At 41.8% G+C, this 22,744-nt stretch overlaps 1 protein-coding gene across 3 annotated transcripts in view; it reads right to left on the bottom strand.

Moving 5' to 3' along the window:
- BMPR2 (bone morphogenetic protein receptor type 2) overlaps positions 1 to 16,616 on the bottom strand; it is a 144,649-nt gene extending 128,033 nt beyond the window's left edge. For all 3 annotated transcript variants that reach the window (XM_018554022.1, XM_018554023.1, XM_018554024.1), the window contains exon 1: positions 16,153 to 16,616. In XM_018554022.1, the coding sequence (XP_018409524.1) occupies positions 16,153 to 16,225 (73 nt within the window). In that variant the 5' untranslated portion in view covers positions 16,226 to 16,616. The remainder of the gene's footprint in view (positions 1 to 16,152) is intronic.
- Between the last annotated feature and the right edge of the window lie 6,128 nt (positions 16,617 to 22,744).

Here is a 22,744-nt window from a genome sequence, read left to right as displayed (position 1 = left end):
ACGCCATATATCCCAGGAGGCTTTAGTTTCTGGCGGATGATCTTGATGAAGAACATGGTGGTGGGGAGCCAGATTTGTGGCAGCCATGCAGTGGATCACAACAGAGCAGTGCTGAATTCGCAAGGTGCGTGAATATATGAATTCAGGATAAAAGGTAAGAACATACTTACTCACAAATTTACAAAGGGGCACATGGGGGGGGGGGGGTCCTTTTTAAACTAGGAAACACATTTTGAAACTGTCACAGATCGGCTCAATAGATCAGGAAGTGAGCGAACACATACCGTCGCTCGTTCACTTCTCGATCCTGTCCCTGCAGAGAGCCGTGAGTGACAGCCATTTTCTCCCCCTCCCCGCTCCGATCCTCCAATGCTGACTGGCGGAACGGACGGGGGAGGTGGCGGGTACCACTGCCTCTGCCTCTAGATAGGCAGAGCCAGCTGTCACTCACGCAGCTGAGTGGATCTCGACAGTAATGTCAGGATCCGTCCCGCCTGCGGTGGTCTCAGTATACCGTGAGCACATTTTGAAACTGTCACAGATCGGCTCAATAGATCAGGAAGTGAGCGAACACATACCGTCGCTCGTTCACTTCTCGATCCTGTCCCTGCAGAGAGCCGTGAGTGACAGCCATTTTCTCCCCCTCCCCGCTCCGATCCTCCAATGCTGACTGGCGGAACGGACGGGGGAGGTGGCGGGTACCACTGCCTCTGCCTCTAGATAGGCAGAACCAGCTGTCACTCACTCAGCAGGGTGGATCCAGCTGCGTGAGTCACGCAGCTGCGGTGTCTCAGTATACCGCGAGCTGTAGCTCGCGGTATACTGAGCTTTGGGTGACGGGAGGAAGCTAGTTTGTGTTTTCTACTGTGACGTTAGGAGAACTATGGGGAAAAGCCGTGACCCTATAGTTCTCCTTTAAAACATTGGCAAACTGTCAGCTGGGGTTCCAACATACGGCACGCTGACATCTAAAAGGAATATTGATAAAGCAGTAATTCTGATGTTCTTCAATCATTCAGTGCAAGTGAATCTGCATGGTGGATATATTTTAAATGACTGATTCTTGCACCATCAGTGTATGTTTGGTGAAAATCACATTCACTACTTCATAAATATGCCCCTCAGTGCCTTATGTGTAAAGGCAAACATTTTAGTTTGGCATGAAGCGGTGAGAGGTTAGAACCCCTGTAAGTTTTTTTAGTGGTGTCTGTGTACCTTTTCGAGATATGCACTCTCTCTATGTATCCCAGTGACCACTGTGATTGGGACGAAAATTGGAAGAAAATCGACAGATCAGAAATAGAAAAGAAATCCAATGGGGACACTTGATCTGGTGACAACTGTCTAAAGGTTCCCATACACCTTACAATTATCTGCAGATTTTCTGTGGTCAGATGGAAAAGGTGCAACAGATTCCTCCATCTACATTAAACTGTGTGGATGGAGTAATCTCCACCTGGGCCAATCTGTTGCACTTTTTCCATCTGACCACAGAAAATATGCAGATACATTGTAAGGTGTGTGGGCACCTTTAGAGTGGTTTTCCCTTACTTTGGAAAGATTGGCTCTCACTTCCTTTTGTGACTACATGACAGGAAGTGGAGGAAAATCTCCCCAATGGGTCGCAGATGGCAAAGAAACCCTGACAGTTTTTTTTTGCCTTGCCTACAGTATCCAAAAGTAAGAAGAATTTTGTTTTGGCTTTCCATATGCATTTGCACATATCAATTATGTTTTTAAACAGTTTTAACCTTTGTATAATAAAGAATCCTTGTTTTATCATGTTGTAATTGCTTAGTTTTGTCACTTGGTACCTTAAAAGCCCCACTCTTTCTTTTCCACGTTGATTCGATATATATTGTGGTACCTTATATTCAGTATCTGGTCGCGATAATTTGATTTAATTTCCATATACATTGTTAAACATTAAAGGTTCAGCAACTTGTATATGCAGAGCGCACCCACGCACGCACGCACGCACGCACGCACACAGCCATGCCAGTGTGTACTTCCTTTTCTTAGCCTGCGATTTCTTGTACACGACTGTCCTCATGCGTGATTAAAACAGCTCCTTTAATCGCCATCTGTCAATAATGATAGCACTGCGTTGCCCAGCAAAATTGAAGCATTAGTTATATATAGGATTTCTTGGTGACGTCTGCAGAATCACATGAATCAATGTGGCTGCAGCCTTGTACTGTTCAGAGCAGATTAATTCATCCTCTCTACTTGCAGTTCTATTGATCGCAATATTAATTTGGTCTGATGAATCTGAAAGGACACTTCTGGAAAATAAAAACAAGAAGCACACTAAAGGAAAACAAACGCAATGACCTGCCAAACCCGAAAAAGACAAACCCGTTTTTCTATAAGTGGTCTCTGGCACAGGCTGTGCAGGTTAGCACCAGTGTTTTGTTCAGTTTCAAGCTTCTCATGTGAACATAACAGTTAGCAGATAAGTGCATTATCACTCAGGGTCACAGACAGCAGCTGTTAACAATTTCCTGTCCCTGAAGAACCTGTTTTTAGCTGGAAACCTATAAACACTGTACTTCCAGCCTCCAGGAATGCAAGGCTTCAGCAAATAGCTTGTATACTAAAAGAGATCAGGCTGGGCTTGGTGCCGTCCAGTTCGTCAAGCAAGCTCAAAACTCTACCCGCCCCGCTCCTCCTGACCCAATCTGTAGCAGCGGCTGGAGCGTTCCCTGCTCCTTTGTGATGTATAATTCTGGGGCAGGGAATGCGCCTTCCTGCAACTGATTGGGTTGGGGGGGTGGAGGCATTTAGAGTTTTGGGTAAACTGAGTTTGCACCCAGCTCAGCCTCATCACTACCTGAGGGCTTGTTCACACTATATCCATTGAGCTGTACTTTCCTGAACCTCACCACACATGTATGATGTGAACAGAGAACATAGAAAACAATTGTACCCTGTTCACACCATACATGTGCAGTGGTGTGCAGAAAATCGCAACTCAACCATCATAGTGTGAAGAAGCCCTAATATTTTGGCCGCCTATAGTTTATTTTGGCTAGTAAAACGTTGGGTCTATGTATTTAAGGCCTGGTTTACACTGACGTTTTGTAGCGCTTTTTCTGCCCTAAGAAAAGTTCAAAAATATCCCCCCCCCAAATCCCATTCATTTCTATATCCCTGTTCACATCTGAGCGTTTTGTCACAATAGCAAAAACGCCTGTCGCTGGAAAAAGTACAGGAGCTTTTTTGGGGCATATTACAGCTCATTCTGTCCCCATAGACTCAATAGAAAACGCTGTGTTTTTGAGTGTTTGCTCATTAAAATCAATGAGCTACAATCTGCTCACAAAAACACGCTTTTTGCCCTAAAACTTACAAATGTATTTAAATATGTATAGTTAGAAATGAGGGACAAGACAGAAGTCTTCCTCCTGCTTAAAGCTGTCGATACACAACTCAAACTTCAGCTGATTCAGCAGGAATGGACAGAAATGTAAGCTGTAGTTGGCACTGTCGGCACACAGCCTGATAAAAGGTGAATGAAAAATCGAAGGAAGCGGGGGGCACATTTTAACATTTTCATCTGGACAGTGACTGCATCCTATCAAATGTAGTTACTGTTCAGGTATTCAGAGATCCACAGGTGCTGTGGCTGTCTGAATACAATAACCAACACTGCAGATTCCTCCATCCATGCCGTTTAGTGCAGATGGGAGAGATTGATTTCTCTAGTTCAGCCCTCATTAACGTTTGTAGCTACAGGTACTGTGGAACACATAACAAACAAATCACTGCTCCCATTGTCATGCGGACTCCACAGCTCAAGAGTACCCCAGGTGCAGATACTGAGCATTCCACTCCACTCCAAATACAGGTGCTGCGGAGTTACTCATCCTCAAAGATCACAAAAAAGACTCTACAAATTGGCAGCACCGGTGATTGTTTATATTACAATGCTGGTAGGCAGATAGGTCTCTGCTCCCAGAAAAAATAAGGGGAGAAAAGTTTCAATTTCAGTGCTTCTGTTGTGAACTTTGAAGATTAATTTATTTATAGTGCCTACAGCTAGAAACGACAGTGATGACTTTAGTTTGCTCCTTTAGGATCAGTATCATTAATCATAGCGATATACATTTTCATATTTCTGTGTACATCTTCTGTCTTCTCTAGAGTAGTATCTGGGCTCATGTTTATGGGCCCATAATATACAATACTACTGTGTTCACATCCTTAAACTAAACTATATACACTCTATGCATCTGAATGCAGTATTTGTTTATGTCAGTGTGCATGAGTCCTATGTCTTGCAAAGCTTTAAGAGGAACTCCAGGAATTTGAAAAGGAAACCCATGCAGTGGGGGTATCCCTGCACTGCAAGGATTAAAGGAGAACTATGGGGTAAGTGTTTTTCCCCATAGTTCTCCTAAGGGTCATGGGAGGACATAAACTAGCGCCCTCCCGTCACCCAAAGCTCAGTATATCGCGAGCTACAGCTCACGGTATACTGAGACCAGCGCAGGCGGGACGGATCCTGACATTACTGTCGAGATCCACTCAGCTGCGTGAGTGACAGCTGGCTCTGCCTATCTAGAGGCAGAGCCAGCTGTACCTGTCCCCTCCCCCGTCTGTTCTGCCAGTCAGCGCTGGAGGATCGGAGCGGGGAGGGGGGGAATCCCTGAAGGGAGCCATTAATGACAGTCACAGCTCTCTGCAGGGACATGATCGAGAAGTGAGTGAGCGACGGTATGTGTTCGCTCACTTCCCGATCTATTGAGCTGACGTGCGACAGTTTCATTGTCACACGTCAGCTCGAACTATGAGGCTGAGTGAAAAGCACTCACCTCATAGTTCTCCTTTAAGTGCTTGTTTTGTCTAGGGAGTGAAAATAAAGAAGAAATACTCACCCGCTCTTCGTCCCCCGCCTGGCGGCTAGAGCGGTTCCTGTAGCCTCTTCTAACCTGGCCTCAGATGGTCTGAGGATCCATTACATCATCACGTCTAATACAGTGTATTAGACATGAAGACACCCAGGGACATACCACAGCTAGAGTGGAGGGGGAGAGAGGTGAGCGGTCAATGTCGCAGGTCTGAGGATTGGGTAAGTATATGTTCTTATATAAGATCTTCTTTAGGCATTACTTAAAATACATTTGGTATTTTGTAAAATATAAGCACCTACTGTATATACAATTAAAAGGAAAAAGTAACCCTTTATCTATGAAGAATGCTAAGGCCACTTTATATTAGGCTAAGAAAAATGGCTAAATTGAGTGACAAGTGACAGGATAAGCACTGAAGTATTACTGCTAAAAATAATATTAGTAGGTAACAAAGATGATACAAATCGCTCCTAAGAACTGAGTACCGTAAAATAAAACACTTTTATTGTTAATATTCCTGCAGAACCAGTTTGGGAAAAGTACAGACACAGTGATAAACTTCTATTGAGACAGCCCTTGAAAGCTCCTGTAACTGCGTTTAGACTTGTTTCATTCAGTTAGAAGCAGTCAAAAGCAGCAAAAAAATGCCAAACAACCCTTCAAATCACATTTACATGTCTGGACTTTCTATCAAATCGAATACACACATACTCAGAGCGTGCTTTCAAGTCATAGCCTAAAGCAAGAAGTATTACCAGCGCACCACAATGACAGTATAAGCAGCAGAACATTTATTCCACACTTACTAGTGTGACGTTTAGGAGTAGCTTTAGATCTCGTCCTAAGGTAGCAGGAAGTCTGAGGCTAGGTTCACACCTGCACTACACCCGGGACGCGCGTCCCGTGATCGCACAGTCCTGTACAATGCAGGCAGCGATTGCTGCGCGGCCCCATTGATTTCAGTGGGGTGACATTAGCGGCAATCACAGAAAAAAGGTAAGCTAAGTTTTTTTTGTGATACACGACACGCGGCTGTTTTAGCCGCAATCGTGTTAGGAAGCACGGACGTAATCGTTGCGGGAAACCGCGCCATACGCCCTGCGCGACTGGGGTGTCATTAGAAAATAATGGCACCCACAGCGCGATCTGGTCACACCTTGGCTACTCCTGACCGCTGGCTGCTTATACTGTCATTATGGTGTGCTGGTGATACTTGATGCTTTGACTATGTTTGTGACGGCGTCATTCGGCGTTTTGGGGCTATGCCTCTTTTTAAAGCACGGGTAGAATGTAAAGCGTTTTGAGGCTATGCCTTTTTTTCAAGCATGGGTAGAATGTAAAGCCGTGCTTTACATTCTACCGTGCTTGAAAAAGAGGCATAGCCTCGAAACGCGTAACCACCCAGAGAACATTCACCCTGCCGGTATCAAGGACAATTCAACACCCGGAATTGACTCCCTGCAGCACTGTGGGGTTTGTTTTCCTATTGTCCACACTATACAGCGGTTTTAAGTGCCCACCGGCACGAACACTTCCCGCACAGCCGACACGGGTCAGCCTGGCCAGCTGAGCTCGTGCAACTTACATCTGCTCTGGGAAACCTTCCACTCTGGATCAAGATCCTATTCTACACATCCTGTCATCCATGAAGTTCTTTTTTAGTTCTAGTACCATTTTACAAGATTGACCTACAATGCCTCCAGTGATGTGAATACAACCCGTTTCTATAACGAGATGATCTTCCATGCCCCCATCTAACAGTGAGTCCTTTTACCTGTTTTTACTAACATTTCCATTACACATCACTCCTATCATCAACTATTAGGCCCGGTTTACACCTGGGCGTTTTGTAGCGCGTTCCTACGCTCTGCAAAACGCTCAAACACCGAAATCCCATTATTTCCTATGGGTATGGTTCACACCTGGGCATATTACAGGCCGTATGAACACGCTACAAAACACCCTAGGAGCTTCTTTGGGGCGTTTTTGTCACGTGTATCCATTGGTATACAGCCAGGTAGCCCTCAGAAAGCATTTTTTACCGCAAATCGCGCGACATGAACCGCGCATATTCGATACGCCTAGGTGTGAAACCAGCCATAGCCTCGGGGAGTAGCGCTCCTAATTTGCCTTTTGTTTGTGTTTATTTTAGACACAGGGTTCCTCTCCCTGTTAAAGGAGACCGCACAGCCTCTACCACTGCTTGATATACTATTTAATCCAAAGTAACAAATTCCTTCCACCACACTAGTAGTAGTGCGCTTATCTTTTTTGCATTATTCATTGTCATTTATTATTCACCTATTTAACCCGATGAGTGTGCCACCATTTCTATGAAGAACTGTTTATATTGTTATGGTGTGTTCCTACAACATGTCTAACTCGGTGCTTGACTAAGCACAGCTTGCACTTACCTCCGGGCCTGACACATGTAATTATCAGAACTATGTTTCATCCAAAGGACAATCATGCATTCATGTAAGCTCTGACACCTTGTCAGCAATTGCAAACATTCCCACCTGTACGCCAGTTTGCCTGATCTGGAATTGTATCTTGTGTACACAGGATAATGGTAATTGAATGCAAATCTATTCCACCAATGCCTATCTTCTGGGCACTTGGGATGCTGGATAACATCAGGACCAGTGCTCTTAAAGGCATCCAATTTTGGAGGCTTCCTTGACAAATGTTCCCCTCCACTTTGTTTTCTTACAAAATCTACTATAATTATTTTCATCTTTTGGTATTATTAACTTTAAAGGGGCACAAGGCCCCTTTAACACTGTCATTCTGATCAGATCCGCCTCTCAGTTTTTCACACAGATCTGATTGGAAGCTCAGTGTCAGTCTATGGTCAGGAGAATGTAAATCAACTGTTAGTTGCACATATATGCAGCTGTGTTTTATGCTGTCTACACCTTGATAAAGGTGACTTCCTTATCCCTGAAACGTAGGTGGTTGACATTCTGTCTATATGATATGGAGCTTCACAAAACCTCGATGAAAACATCATTTGGAGCTCTAATTATTATCTGTCACTTGGTAGACCTGGTGTCACTGCAGGCCGCACACCCACAAAAGGCATATGAGCTATTGGTGCCGGATGGTTGATGACTAAAACAAAACGGAACACATGACTTGCTTTATGGACAAAAGCAGTTCAAGTACATCTGCTCTGGGAAACAGGTTGGACTTGATGGACTTATGTCTTTATCCAACCTCAAATACTATGTTAAGTACAGTTTCCACCTTCCAGGGGAAGTCACACAAGGATAACAAGGGCTTTCCATGGTTGGAACCACTTGTCGCTCCCTAGAACAGCCCAAAATTGTCTGATCTTAATCCAAGCTTTATTGTTGGGGGTCAAGTTAGAAATAAACAGCATAGCTATAAGAAAAAAAAATTGTGGAGCATTCTAAAATATGTGTGAACGTTGAATTTAAAAGTTACCGTGTACAAATAGGTATTTTTATTTTAGGGCTTCTTTATTAGCCACATCAATCATCTAGACTTCAGCATCTACATTAGACACTGAAGATGGATTTAGGTAGAAGTAGGTGCTAATACTAAAAGCCTGTGTTATACCATGATTGTCCTTGATATGGAAAACTGCTAATCCGAAAGTGAAGACTGCACTGTGTGAAACGGTTTTGTGTTTCCGCTGAGAAAAAAAACAAAACATTATTACAAGCGTTGGTACTGTGTTCACCCAACGTGAATGTCCTTCATGCAACATAATTCGATCTCATGGAGATTTTCAGCTCTTCTTATCAAGGCAAGTTCCTATTGTGCGATAGACATAATGCAATGCAATTCAAAATACATTGGTTGCGTTTTCCAGTAATCTTCTGTACATTAGAAACTGCGATGTGATGGCAAGATATCTCCCAGTACTCTAATAGAAGTCACTGTACCAATCTGGTTCCTGTATACAAGCCTGCAAATAATAATGATAGCTCCTGATCATGTCTTTATTTAATTTCTGGACTGGCAGCTAGAACGTCATAAAGCAGATCACTCGTTGGTCACCAGGGCATTAGATCATTCACTGATCAGGGCAAATCAGAGAGACTAATGGCTATGGCTACCTTTATAGAGAACTCTAAAGAATAGAAAAAGGAGGTATGGGCCCTGAAGCAGAAAGTGCAATACCCAAAAGTAATCAATCCAAAATGATCATTCAATGTTAAGGCTGTTTGCAAGCTACTGAAAATGCAATTGGTTGTCTGTAAAAAAAAACTGTAAAATTTTGGTTTGCCATCACTTTCTGTCTCTGATCATCTCCCCCATCCACCACAACCCCCCAGTAAAAAGCTGACCGGAGTTCTTACCTATCCCTTCTCTATCTAAAGCTAAAAAATGGTTTTGGCTACATTGTACACTGTAATCAAAAACGAGTATTCACTAAAAACAGATTACAGTTTCCTTATGCGTGTTTTTGACGTGTGACAACATTAATATGTGTACATCTTTGTTTTTGGAAGGTAATTCCATATTACACTTGCCCCTGAAAACACAGGTTAGGTGTCTACTCTATTGGCTGAAGTTAGTATATTGTCATCCTCTGCTTCCTCCATTCCTTTTGGTCCTCGTTATACATCTACTGATTAAACATGCTCTTTAAATGCTGAGTAACACAAGAGACACTGTAAACAGATAGGCCACATTCTCTAGGTATGGGATAATCTTGCACAATCGCCAACGACGTCTGCTACTGGAAGAAAAGAAAAGACGGCTTCTGTCCGGGTCAACAACTTAACAAGTACACCAGCAGCAGGAGCAGCAGCATTAATAGAAAGTAATCATGAGAAGACTGGTCTGTCTTCCTTTTATGAGCCGAAGCCTGCCCTGGCAGACTTGAGACTGTACACTGATTAGAAACAGTAAAAGACATCCCTTTGATGTACATGTCTGGGAGGTTCCAAAGTCAAAGGCACAATTAACCACCAATGTCTGGGAGGTGCCAACCATGGGTTTCTGTTGTGCTGCCAAACACTGCCAACAGAAACAAGGTCAACTGGTATCTGTCCAATTACACACAGATAGACTGTGAATGAATGATTGTAATAGTGCGATAATACATTAAGAAGCTAAAATAATTGTATATTGCAAAAGGAACTACAATATATTTCCAGTGGCTACACGTTATGAGCTATTATTGTCACACTGCTCTGAAAGGAACTTTTTGATGTCTCTTTTACATGCTTGCTGCATTTCCAAGGTAAGCAAAATGTATGGATAGGATATATATATATATATATACACACACACACACACACACACACACACACACTATACAGTATATGCATTCTGCTCAACATTTTGAGAACACACCATTCACAACGACGTGGCTAGTCAAGACACAATTTAAATGTGTTTTCATTGGACCTTTTAAATAAATACTATAATTCTAATACACAAAGCCCCATCACTGCTGTCAGCACTCCATTTCTTGAGTGTATGTTGAATGGGCTCTTCTGCATTTATGGGGGTAACTACAATCAACACAAAAAACAAACGTGTGTGCGCACAATGTAGTATATTGTGGCTACCATTTTCACTATATTGCACTCCAAAGAGGAAATAGGAAAGTGAATGAAAATTACTGAAAAAGCTTGTGTTATGGCTATACAAGTCCCAGGGACGACAGTTCGTAGAGCAAATTCCTAAGTTGTTGCTGCTCCATCTATGATTGTGGAGGAAACCAAAACACTAAAGTAGAACAAACGAAAGAAGAGAGGGTGCAGCACCTTGTACATTCACAATGATAGGGGAAGAAAAAAGGCACACACACAATTGAAGATGTATGTTCAAGCGTATCATCATTATCAAAGTAGACATTCCTTGGTTTGTTCAAATGGAGCTCATCCTGGCAGGGGAATAGAGTGTCCACATGGTATGTCATAAGGTGCTGCTGCTCCAACTATGGTTGAGGATGAAAGGTTTTGGGACCCCCCCCCTTCAAGGAAAGCCTTCCCTGGATCAAAGTGCTGCATGGAGCAAGTCAGGTACATACTCGAGAAGCTGAACCAATGGTTGTTGCTTCATTTTGGTTTCTAGCAACCATTTCAATGTACAACCTCAATTCAAAAAAAGTTGGGGCGCTGTGTAAAATCTACATAAAAACAGAATGGAATGATTTGCAAATCTTATAAACTCATTTTATTCACAATAGAAAATAGAAAATAGATCAAATGTTTAATCTGAGAAAATGTACCATTTTAAGAAAACATTAAGGTAATTTATAAATTGATGGCAGCAACACTTCTCAGAAAAGTTGGAACAGAGGGGAGGCTACACCGTGGTAAACATGGCCCTGTCCCAACTTTTTTGATACATGTTGTTGCCATCAATTTTAATTTCTTTTAAAATTGGGGTTGTCAGTACACATTCACACTTATCACGCAGCTTTTAATGCCTACACCTACAAGAAGCTTTCCCTCACTACTAAACTCATACCTCCCAAATGTCCCTGATTTGGAACCAAATCCCTCTTTCCCACTTTTCTCCCCAGTTGCCCCTCTTTTTAATCTGATGTCCAGATATCTATGGAAAACCAACAACAGTGTTATTCTGCACTAAAACCTTTATCTTATCTCCTAATTACCTTGTTTGCGATTAAGAATTATATAATCTATTTTTGTTGAACATATTTAGGCAGAGGATATAGAAAACAAAATTTATATGCAAAAGTCTGGAACTACTATAGAAAAATGAGATCTATCTTTAGAAGATCTTCTATGTTCTAAACATTTATTATTACCAGAATGAAAAAAAAATTTCAGGTAATGTGAAGGGAGTCGGGTTAATGTGTGTATACAAGTATATAACTGAACTGCATGCTATCAGTCTGGCATCACATGCATTAGGTCTTCTGGAGACTGCTGATTAACAAAATCATAGGTTTGCCAAGCTCCTCATACAACAACAGTTACCATAATGATTCCACCAAGAATTCCCTTAGTAATCAGGCCTGGGTAATGCTTCTCATATGGTAATGAGAACTATTTAGAGTAATTCAGGCCTCTTTTTACCCAACAGTGCTGTTTGCTTGTAAAAACTATAATTAACCCATTTTAATGTTGATTCATCAAGAATTCACTCAGAGAGGCCTTCAAAAACTGTAAGCAGTATTTTCACAGGACTAATGCAGCGATGCATTATCGGTAAGACACAGCTAGTAACAAGAGAGAACAACATTATGTCAACTTATGCACAAATAAAGAAAGTACAATGATTTATTGGTGGCTTCACTTACCTAACCCTAAAATTCCATCAAGTGTAGAATAAAGTATGGTAGAACCTACTCAGCTCAACAGACTAAAGTGAGTAAGCTTTAAAGTCAGTTATCTTTCATGTGTCCAGATCACAATGTCCTGTACTTCTTGATAAATTAGGTGCTAAACGTTGCAACCAAATTCCAGAAATGAGCTTCAAGCAATGTAAAACACATGTAGTTCAGGGGAACTGCCAGGATCTTCGATCTCCGAGCCTCAGGAGGAATGTTACAGAAAACATACAGTTATTTCTATTTGCCCTAATGTGATTTTAGATAAACTACTTATCTGACCAACAGCGAAACATGTTTAAGTTTGGATTTTAAGTCCATATTCTCAATAGACATCCAGGGGCGTCTATTTTATAACAACAGTTTATGATCAAAAAGAAACAATCTGGCCACTAGAATCTTTCCCAGCAAGAAGCCTGCTGAGATCATCAAGTCATCAAGCTATCCTATATTCTGTTTAAAAGAAAATGCAGTAAAATGTGCATTTAGTATTAGCACGTCAGTGGTTGTAACCAGAGGCATCCCCAGACTGGGTGCCACCCACTGCGGCAGCCGAGTGTCCCCCGCTGGTACGTCATCACGCGCACATGTGACGTCATCACGTATGTGTGCAATGACGTCACTTGCACTTAATGGCGGCTATCTTGGTGATGGACGCTGGCAAAGAGAGACATGTTCATCCTGAGGGGATGCTGCCGGGTCCCTCCTCTATATACATATATAGATATATATCACTGGAGGAGACCAGACTGGGAGGTTTGCCATTATTTGTAAGTATGCCGTGCTTACATTAACACTACTATGGCAAGTGCTCCTGGAGCCCCTTGTCAAACTAAAGTGGCACTAAACTCAGAAATTAAATCTTAAAAATGCATTCATGTTCCTGAACTATTAACAAAAATGAATCTTATTTGTGTATCACTCAGCTGTAGATCCTCCAATCATCTCTGAATTGGTGCTGACACTGTCCTTCCTTCTGGAGGGTGGCTACTTGTGTTCCCCATGGTGCCTGTGTGTGTTGTAAAGTAGCCACCACTCCAAGCCCACTCCCCTGATGGACTACAATCTCTATACAAATTAGTAACTAACGATGAGATTGTAGTCCATCATGGGAGCGAGCTTGGAGCGGTGACTACTTTACAACACACACAGGGACCATGGGGAAACAAAAGTAGCCACCCTCCAGCCCACCCATTTACTCACTTGTACTGGGATTGTAGTCCGTCATAGGAGTGAGCTTGAAGCGGTGGCTACTTTACAACACACAGGCACCATGAGAAACAAAAGTAGCCACCCTCCAGAAGGAAGGATGGTGTCAGCACCAATTCAGCGATGATTTGAAGAGCTACAGCTGAGTGACACATAAATAAGCTTCAGTTTTGTTAATAGTTAAGGTATTTGAATGCTTTTTTAAGATTTAACTCCTGAGTTTAGTGCCACTTTAATTTCAGCTTTAACTGATTTTAAAGGTAACCTGTACCTCCTCCTGTAAATAAGCAAAATATGGAAGGCACTATTGGTAAACTGTGCTGTTTGGCTGCCTCTGGCTGATGACCCAGCTAAAGCTGGGTATAATGGTTGGAATTTTGTATTGATGGTTGTACAAAAAATCTCATGAGAACATTCGATAATGATGTCAGAGACTTGGTCATTCAAAATTTTGTTTGGTTTTAACATTCAATTTTGGAAATTTATGGAATTTCCCAAACAAAAACCACACTCACTGTTAGAATTTTGTTTGGTCGGAAAAAAAAAATTCCATCCTGCTCCTTCGATTTGTCCATCACTGCTGTCGAAATCGATCATCAGTTTAACTCTATTAACTATTGGAAAATCTACCGTGCTGAAAAAAAAAATTCAACTAAATTCTAGCCGTTTATATCCAGCTTGAGGCTTCATGTAATCCCTTAGCAAATGCAAAATAGCCAAAGTGCACCCAAAGCTGGGTTGAGGCATGTCAAATCTTATCCGAGCTACCAGCGACAGCATTGTTCCAAGCACGTGGGCGTAGGGTTTATACAATGAGAGTTTATAAAATATCAAATACATATTTTTAACATATAGCTTTCTGACCCCACGGGCCACAGAAGAGTCACTAACCATTCTAATTCACACAAGCCAAATGACAGTATAGCTATATTCCAGATAATTCCATATTCTTTTCTTTTCATTTCATCAGCGTAAACTGCAAATAAATAAATGATCTAGCATAAAGTGTACTTTTAAACGTTTGATAACATTTAAAACACAGGGTTAGTTGTCAAGGGTTTGTGGGCACAGATCTGGATTTGCAGGATCATTGTGAACTGTTCTGGACCTTCAGTACATATCCATGTGCATGGTCACTGCCAGCCGGAATGCATTCACAGCTTTTTTTTTTAAATGCCTTTAGAGGTATTTTTGTGGCATGGCGATGAAAACTGGAATGGATGGCCTGTCAAGCACGCTCTAATAAATCAGGATCAATGTATCCTAATAAAGATCAGGTTGTATCAGTGTACACTATGTTCCAAGATGGCTGTTTCCAGTTAAACCTTTAATAAAAAAAGTAAAATGATGTGATAGCAAAATTGTGACTATAATAGGGAACTGTTGTAAATATATCCCTATCCCAACTTGGGTCTATTTGACAGTCACAAATAAGACTAAAGAATAGGATGAGAATACAAAGTGGCCTGACGGGACAGCACACACCTTCTCTGCTAATGACACAATAAGGCCACATTGTGTGGTTGCACACTAGAAACACAATACTGTCAGCAGTGTCAATTCAGGTACAAGGCATATGAACCTCCAACAAGCAACCAAAAACCCTTAAGTATCAAATCAAGCGGTCTCTGTTACCCTCATTGTAATTGAATTTTTCTTAAACACAGGAATCCTTACAGTGTACAAATCAGCATAGTTTCAGGCAATACCAATGAAGAGAACATTCAATACATTGTGACAAATGTGGAGGACATGGCTTTTGAGACCGGGACCCTTTGCTTTCTCTAGAATAGAAATCTGAGCTGTCTGCAATTCCTGCGCTCTGCGGCTATTGAGGTGCCCACTAGCTGTCACTCCCACCCAATCTTCAGCAACATGCTGCATACATTGTCTATGATCTCTGAGACAACATGAGCCATCCAGCATTCCTTGCCACGCCATTGCCATATCTATACCATTTATATCGCAGCATGTATGTAGAAATAGCTACGTATAGAATCTTTAGGTCATAGACGAAATCTGCCTACAGCATCACCGATACAGACAATGATGCATTCCTGCTGACTCAGATGAGTTGACAAATCCATAGACTGTCTTCATGACTTGGCCGATCATGTCCCTGAACAATTCCACTCTTAACAGGCAGACAAGCTACCGGTCTGTCACTTTCAAATGCACATTTATGAGGGTCCATTAACATAAAATGGTAGGTTGCGTGCACGTTAACGCGTATTTTTCACGTGATAACATGTGTTGCGTTAGAGCAACCCATACATTATGATTGGGCTGCCAGTCCACCACAATGGGCGAAAAAGTGCATGACCCTTTTTCAAAAGGCAGCGCACCACAACGTGCAGTATGTGCACTGCACTCTACTGTACAGTGCATTGGGGTGTAACTCGCAATGCAACGCACATAGGGCATTTTAGCGCACATTGCTGCAACGCAGAAGTGTGAATGGCCCCTACACATTTGTCACTCACAAATTTTACAAATGATTTTTAAATCTTTCTTACGGATTCCTTATCTTCATTACAATAGGATAATAGTGAATTATATCCATGAATATGTATTATTTTAATTATTACACTATTTCATCTGAAAATAAAAAAGCCCTCGAAATGACATACAAGTCAACACACATTTTCCCTACAATTGTTACAATAAAAGGATTTTGGTTTTCATTATTACATTTTTAAACCCTTTTCTCCATACGAAGCTGGATTGTTCATAAGATCCAGATAACGATCAATATCCTGACCAGACGGGAAAAGAAGTGTGTCATGAAAAGTGACTTACCAGTGGCGGTGGCCAGGAGCAGGGTGGAATGGAAGCCAAGGAGCAGAAGAACCAGACTCTGATTTGAAGCCATAACACTCAGTAATCCAAAAGAAATCGGACAGCTAGAAGACACAGGAAGGAGACAAAATTAAAAGAGCCTAGTGCGGCTATAATCTGATTTCACAATAAACGTGTTTCTGATTTCTAATCCATGGGAGGCCGAGGCCCTTCTAGCGCAGGATCCTCAGCGGACTAGACTGTCGTCTCCCATCAGATAATGCTCATTCCGGCAAAGGGAGTCTGCTCTCCCTGAGGAACTTGATTATTTCACACCCCTTCACTGCATCAAAAAGTACTTATAACAAGGTTCTGTTAATACCATTTCCACAGCACGGCATTACACGGGGAACGCTGCACCCATCTTTCCCCTCTCATCGGGGGGAACTAGAAACACCGAAAGCCATTGCTGTCGTAAGAATTAAAACGATCTGCCGTTGTCCTCTTCTGCCCAAAATTCCACAAAAGGGCAAAGTGAAAATGATCGCCCAGTATTCTGACCAAAATACAGATTCTTCTTTCAAGATCGAATATTTATCGAATATGTCATTCTGTTTAACAATTTCCTCCCGTGCCTTCTAACACTGTGTCCAATGATGGATCTCTTCCAGCATCCCTTTCCGTGGATGGTGTTTCTTTTTCCTGAGTTATTATTCTTCCTGCCAGTGAAGTGGTTGCTTTTTGCACTCCATTCGTTAAAAATGTAGATGTCCCATGTGAGGGGATGCTGCGATCAGATGGTAAATGATCTGCATCCAGCATCAATATCTTCGATGTGCAGCTGTCTGTCCCAGATCCAAGGTATCCCTAGCTTGCCTGGAGTTATCCTCCCAAGATGAGGCCCTGCGCAGGCTAAGGAAGGCTGGCTCTTACTCCTGTGGTTTAAGGAGAGGCTTGAAGCATTAAGGAGGCACCCTCAGCCAAGGCAGCAGCACTCCCCCTCTCTCTTTTCCCTTGGGGAAGCCACCTCAAGGGGTGTTTTGCTAATGTGAGAAGGCTGAGGAGGAGGGGAACTAGAGACAGAAGTGTTGATGAGGAAGGCACAGGATCGCCTCCCTTCTCTTTCTCTCTCACACATACACAATCCTCCTCCTCCTTCTGCTGCTCCTGTGTCACACAGCCAGACACAAAGAGGCCTCTCACACCGCCCAGACTGAGGAGAGGAGGGAGCAAAGGGAGGGAGACGAGGGAGGGCAGAGTCTAGGCCTGCAAGGCTTTTTTTTTTAACCTTCTTTTAAATCAACTTTATTCAACACAAACAAAAGAAACACTCATTTCATCATATATATGTTTTTACAGTTGTATGCTGCATGCAATGGCCTTTATAGCACTAGTAGGAATCTCCACAGTATATTGTCTGTCTGTGAAATGACAGTACGCTTCTCTACTTCCCTGATATCCCTCAGATGCAGCTTTCCAAGACTTCCAGAAAACGTAAAGTAGAACAAGACATACAGGTGTACAGGTACTCTTAATGACTATTACACACTCACACTCTTACATTGGTTAAACCCGATAAACATGTGTCTTTATTCAACCTCAAATACTATGTAACTAAAATGAAAAATAAAGAAAATTGGGAGCATACAGGCACTCTATTGTGGAAGAGACATGCTATATCTCTTCTGCAATAAGACAAATGTACTTGCTAGTTCCCTATCTTCCTCAGATTGTACAATGAGCTATGCAAGAGCAACTCAGTGTAACATTGTTGGCACACCTCTGTGTCTGGATGAGTGAACTGTAAAACAGCAAAAGGTTTCCCAGCGCACTCACCAGCCAGCATGCAAAAAAAACCTGTCTAACCGCTAAGGTTAAAAACAGAGGTTTTAGATACATGTCTTCTGCAGAATATGTAAAAGCCACACTGCCTCGCCAAGGCCACTCTGTGTAGTGCGGTCCTAACTCTAAGGCAGGGTTCACACCTAGGCGCATCGAATATGCGCGTTTGTCGTGCGTTTCCTGCCACGCGTTTTTACTGACAAACACGCGTTTCTGAGGGCTACCTGGCTGTATCCCAATGGATACGCACGGCAAATACGCCCCAAAGAAGCTCCTGTACTTCTTTGGGCGTAGGGCACTCCTACGCGCTGTAAAACGCCCAGGTGGGAACCATGCCCATAGGCAATCATCGTTTTTCATATGTTGAGCGTTTTACAGAGCGTAGGAACGCGCTGTAAAACGCCCAGGTGTGAACCAAGCCTTACCTATGAGAGTCTCCATCTTGGAGCACATGTGGCAAAAGATAAAATTGGGTGCAGGTTCCCCAGGGGGCAGCCCAACCTCCTTAAAAGGCACAGGACACAAGGGACCCCGCACATGACAGAGGCAGCTGATACCCCCAATGTGTCACTGCACCGAATCAGTCAAGCAAAACAAATGGCAAACGCATTTATCATCTCATAACCAGCCCTTCCATGTGCACCTTGCTTTAAAGCTGGTTATGAGTTGGTGAGTGCGTTTGCCATTTGTTTTGCTTGGATGAATAAACTGTGGTTATACACTGCCTGTTAAAAAAAAAAGTCACACACTCTAATATTTTGTTGGACCGCCTTTAGCTTTGATTACAGCACAGAGGCTTAGTGGTTAACACTTCCGCCTTATGGCACAGGGGCCCCTGTTTGGAATCCTGGCCAGAACACTGCATGGAGTTTGCAAGTGAAAGTAAAGCACTGTGTAAATTGTTTGCGCTATATAAATACTTATAATAATATTATTTTATAATGAGATGAAATTTAATAATGTTGAAAACAACTTTGGAAATGATATAGACATGTTAAAGCTTATATGACATTGTAGTAATTGGGTTTATATATCGGCAGAAAATGATTGCCGGAACAGACTGCAAACACTTAAACAAAACAACATGAAATGCTTACATAACAACATCAACAAGCGGTACATATAAATGCCCTGAAAAATGTAAACAACTATATTAAAAGGTGAACTCAGCAATTTGTAGAGTATTTTTACATGCACATATTCCTGCATTACTGCATTGCTTATATATTTTATTTAAAGTACCGGCAAGAGTTTAGATTGCTTCTGATGTAATTGGCTTGTTTAAATCATAATACATTTTCTTTTACAGATTCTTTTTCAGGTATGTTTAACTCCTAATAATTATAGATACAAGAGCATAAATTCCTTTAACATACATTTCTAAACCATGACCTGCTGTTAATTAATGTGTGTTGCCATCTACTGGTGGGATATTCTTTTTTACAGTCTGCGTTATATTGGACTGCATCCTGTGGGGACCCTGTTGTCATAAAAAAGCTTCCTTACTTTGTATTAGACAGGATGGCAGTAAATAAAAGCATCATATCAAATTATGTTACTTGATTGTCCAGTAGCTACAGTATATAGAGTTTTGCTTTTATTTTCTATTAGAATTTAACCTGACCAAAGATTTTACTTTTAAGTCAATTTCTTTCTTACTGATAAATAAATGAATAGTGCACTGCACTAATTAGTAAAGTAATACATATCAATCAGTGCAAAACTTCCATTTTCTTTGCTATCAAATTATTAGTGTAAACAAATCTGTATAATAAGTCCCAATAAATATACTGTATAAACGTGCAAATGATGCATAAAATCTGAAAAAAAATAAAAAAGTGTTTCAAAAATGCTCCACCAATCACCCTATAAGTGCTCACCAAACAAGGTGGGTCACTAATTAAAATGGTCAAGATGCCCTTTATTTTTCCACAGGTATATGCTGCTACTCCTCCACAACTCCATGCGCATACAGATCCCAATATGGCATCACAAAAGCATTTATCACAAAAGCAGATTGCACTTTGAGACATATGGCATTATCTTCTCCAACGGGCACTTCCTTTCGTCCATAAAAAAAACTCTTCAAAGGGCATAAATGCAAAAAAAATTACATGCTTCACAAAGCATAAACCTGTTAAAAACTGAATTCACACAACGATATTAAAAACAGACTCACATCAGCAAGTGCCTAAAGCAAGCACTAAAGAATGTGCACATCAAGAAGCTCACCCCTGGAATTGTATTACCAGAACTTTCAGGTTTACATAATGAGTAAGTGTGTACCCACCCACTCAACACGTTTCAGCACAGACTTCATCAGGAGTAAAACTTTGTTTATGGTTTTTAATAGAGCAACTGACAAAATAAATTGAATGATATTTATGTCAGAATTGGATATAATATATTATAAACATATTCACTCTAATTGGACTTTTTGTTGCATTAAAGCCTTAAATTAAAATGGAATTAACTCAAATGTTATATCACACTACCATGGAAAATAGTCCTCATAATGAACCTAGCACAAAATATATGTTTCTTGTTAGCTTCATACATGCTAAGTAATGTGAATAATGTGAAACCTCGCGCCACTCCTCTAATCAAGTTAAGCAGCAGCTGAAATCTGTGTGGTCAGATATAACGTATGAAATTAATGGTAAAAGCCGCGCTGTGTGAATGAGACTGCAAAGTGTCAGATATAGTAGATACTGACCTTGGAGTCAGTATCTACTATATCTGACACTTTGCAGTCTCATTCACACAGCGCGGCTTTTACCATTATTTTCATGCTAAGTAATGTGTAACTGTAACCTTTTTTTAGCTTTTCTAGAGACCAAAGTACTCCACTAGACAATGCCTTCATCTGATTTTCTTTCCAGAAGGATGGTACAATCTTAGTTCAGACACCATGCAGGGTCAGCATTTATTCTTGGACTGACATGTCAGCTCAGAGATGACACAGTCATGTAAATCCTGGTGAATGTCTAGTTTAGACTGCAGTCTGCAGTCTAATCATTGAGGGAAAGGTGAATAAGCAAATGGTTCCTACTGACTAATGACATAATCTCAGCCTAAGCAAAGTCACTGGGCTACAAATCATGGATTGCTTTTTAAATGAGAACTATGGGGTTAAGGCTTTTCCCCATAGTTCCCCTTAGGGTAACGGGAGGACACAAACTAGCGTCCTCCCGTCACCCTAAGCTCAGTATACCGCGAGTTACAGCTCACGGTATACTGAGACGCCGCAGCTGAAGCGGATCCCGACAATTATGTCTGGATCCGCCCAGCTGTGTGAGTGACAGCTGGCTCTGCCTATCTGGAGGTAGAGCCAGCTGTACCCGCCCCTCCCCGTCCGTTCTGCCAGTCAGCGTTGGAGGATCGGAGGGGGGAATCCAGTCCCTCCCCTGTCACAGCAGAGAGCCGTAACAGGATCGAGAAGTGAGCAAACACCGGTATGTGTTCGCTCACTTCCCGATCTACAGAGCCGACCTGTGACAGTCTCATTGTCACAGGTCGGCTAGAACTATGAGGTGAGTGAAAAGCACTCACCTCATAGTTCTCCTTTAATGATAAAGTGCCCAATCACACCAGAATGTTGCGCTGGTACTGTGCACCTAGCATGCGGTACTGTGCGCTAGGTGTGTTGCCATTCATTGTAATTACACCTCAACAAACCTTCCAGTGCAATGCACAGTACGGCATTACCATGCACTGCACTGCAGTGAAAAAAGGTAGTGCATGCACTAACTTTTTTCAACGCAATGCATGGTATTGCCGAACCGTGCGTTGTACTGCTCTGGTGTGAATGGACCTAAAAGGTAAGATTAAAAAGGACCTGAAACATGACATTGCCACTGCATATTGTGACATGTCAGGAAGTTATTTATGCAGACTAAAAGGTCCACTTTAATATTAAAGTGATAAACACTTTCACATAAATATCCCAATCATTTACCTACAAAATGCTGAAAAATATTGCCGCATAAGTATTTACCGCTTGCTGTCAAACCCCTAAATTAGCCCTGGTGTAATTAAAATGTCCCAAAATTATAAAATAAATGAAAAAAAATAAATGTTACAGGAAGAGTCCAGGAAGAGCCTGTTAGAGAACAAATCTAAATAAATAATCCCATAAAGAGCAAAACAGTTCAGGACAGAATCATGTCAAAGTTGGGGAATCAAAAAATTCCCAAATGTTGATCATTCTCAGAGCATTGTTAAATTAATTGGTAAAAATGGATAAGAATATGGCTCAACTTCACATCTTCCATTAAAATTCAGATCAGTATTTGGCAATCTGCACCACAATACTAACAGTGGCATAGTGTTTAGCACTTCTGCCTGGTTTGAAACCTGGCCAGGTCACTATCTGCAAAGAGTTTGCATGTTCTCCCTTTGCTTGCGTGGGTTTCCTCCCACACTCCAAAGACATGCTGGTAGGTTAATTGGCTCCTGTCTAAATTGACCCTCTATGTATGTATGCATGTGAGATAGGGACCTTAGATTGTAAGCTCCTGGGGGGCAGGGACTAATGTGAATGTGCGCTGTGTAAAACATTGCCGGCACTACATAAATTCCAATAATAATAACTGGTCCCCATCTAAGGTCTCCTCCCTAGAGTGTACTCACTGACATGAAAGACGGAGAACTAAGCAAAATGTCTGCTCCATGCCATGCTGCCACCAAAACCTGCTCTTGGAAACGCTGTTCCAACAAAAACCCATTGCACAGAGAAGAATAGGCAGCATAGACACAAGTAAGGGCTGCT

The sequence above is a fragment of the Nanorana parkeri genome, unplaced genomic scaffold, assembly GCF_000935625.1.
Source record: "Nanorana parkeri isolate BGI_ZX_2015 unplaced genomic scaffold, ASM93562v1 scaffold139, whole genome shotgun sequence".
Taxonomy (NCBI): Eukaryota; Metazoa; Chordata; class Amphibia; order Anura; family Dicroglossidae; genus Nanorana; species Nanorana parkeri.
The sequence above is the reverse complement of the archived record's forward strand: the minus strand, read 5'-3'. Positions and strand labels throughout refer to the sequence as shown.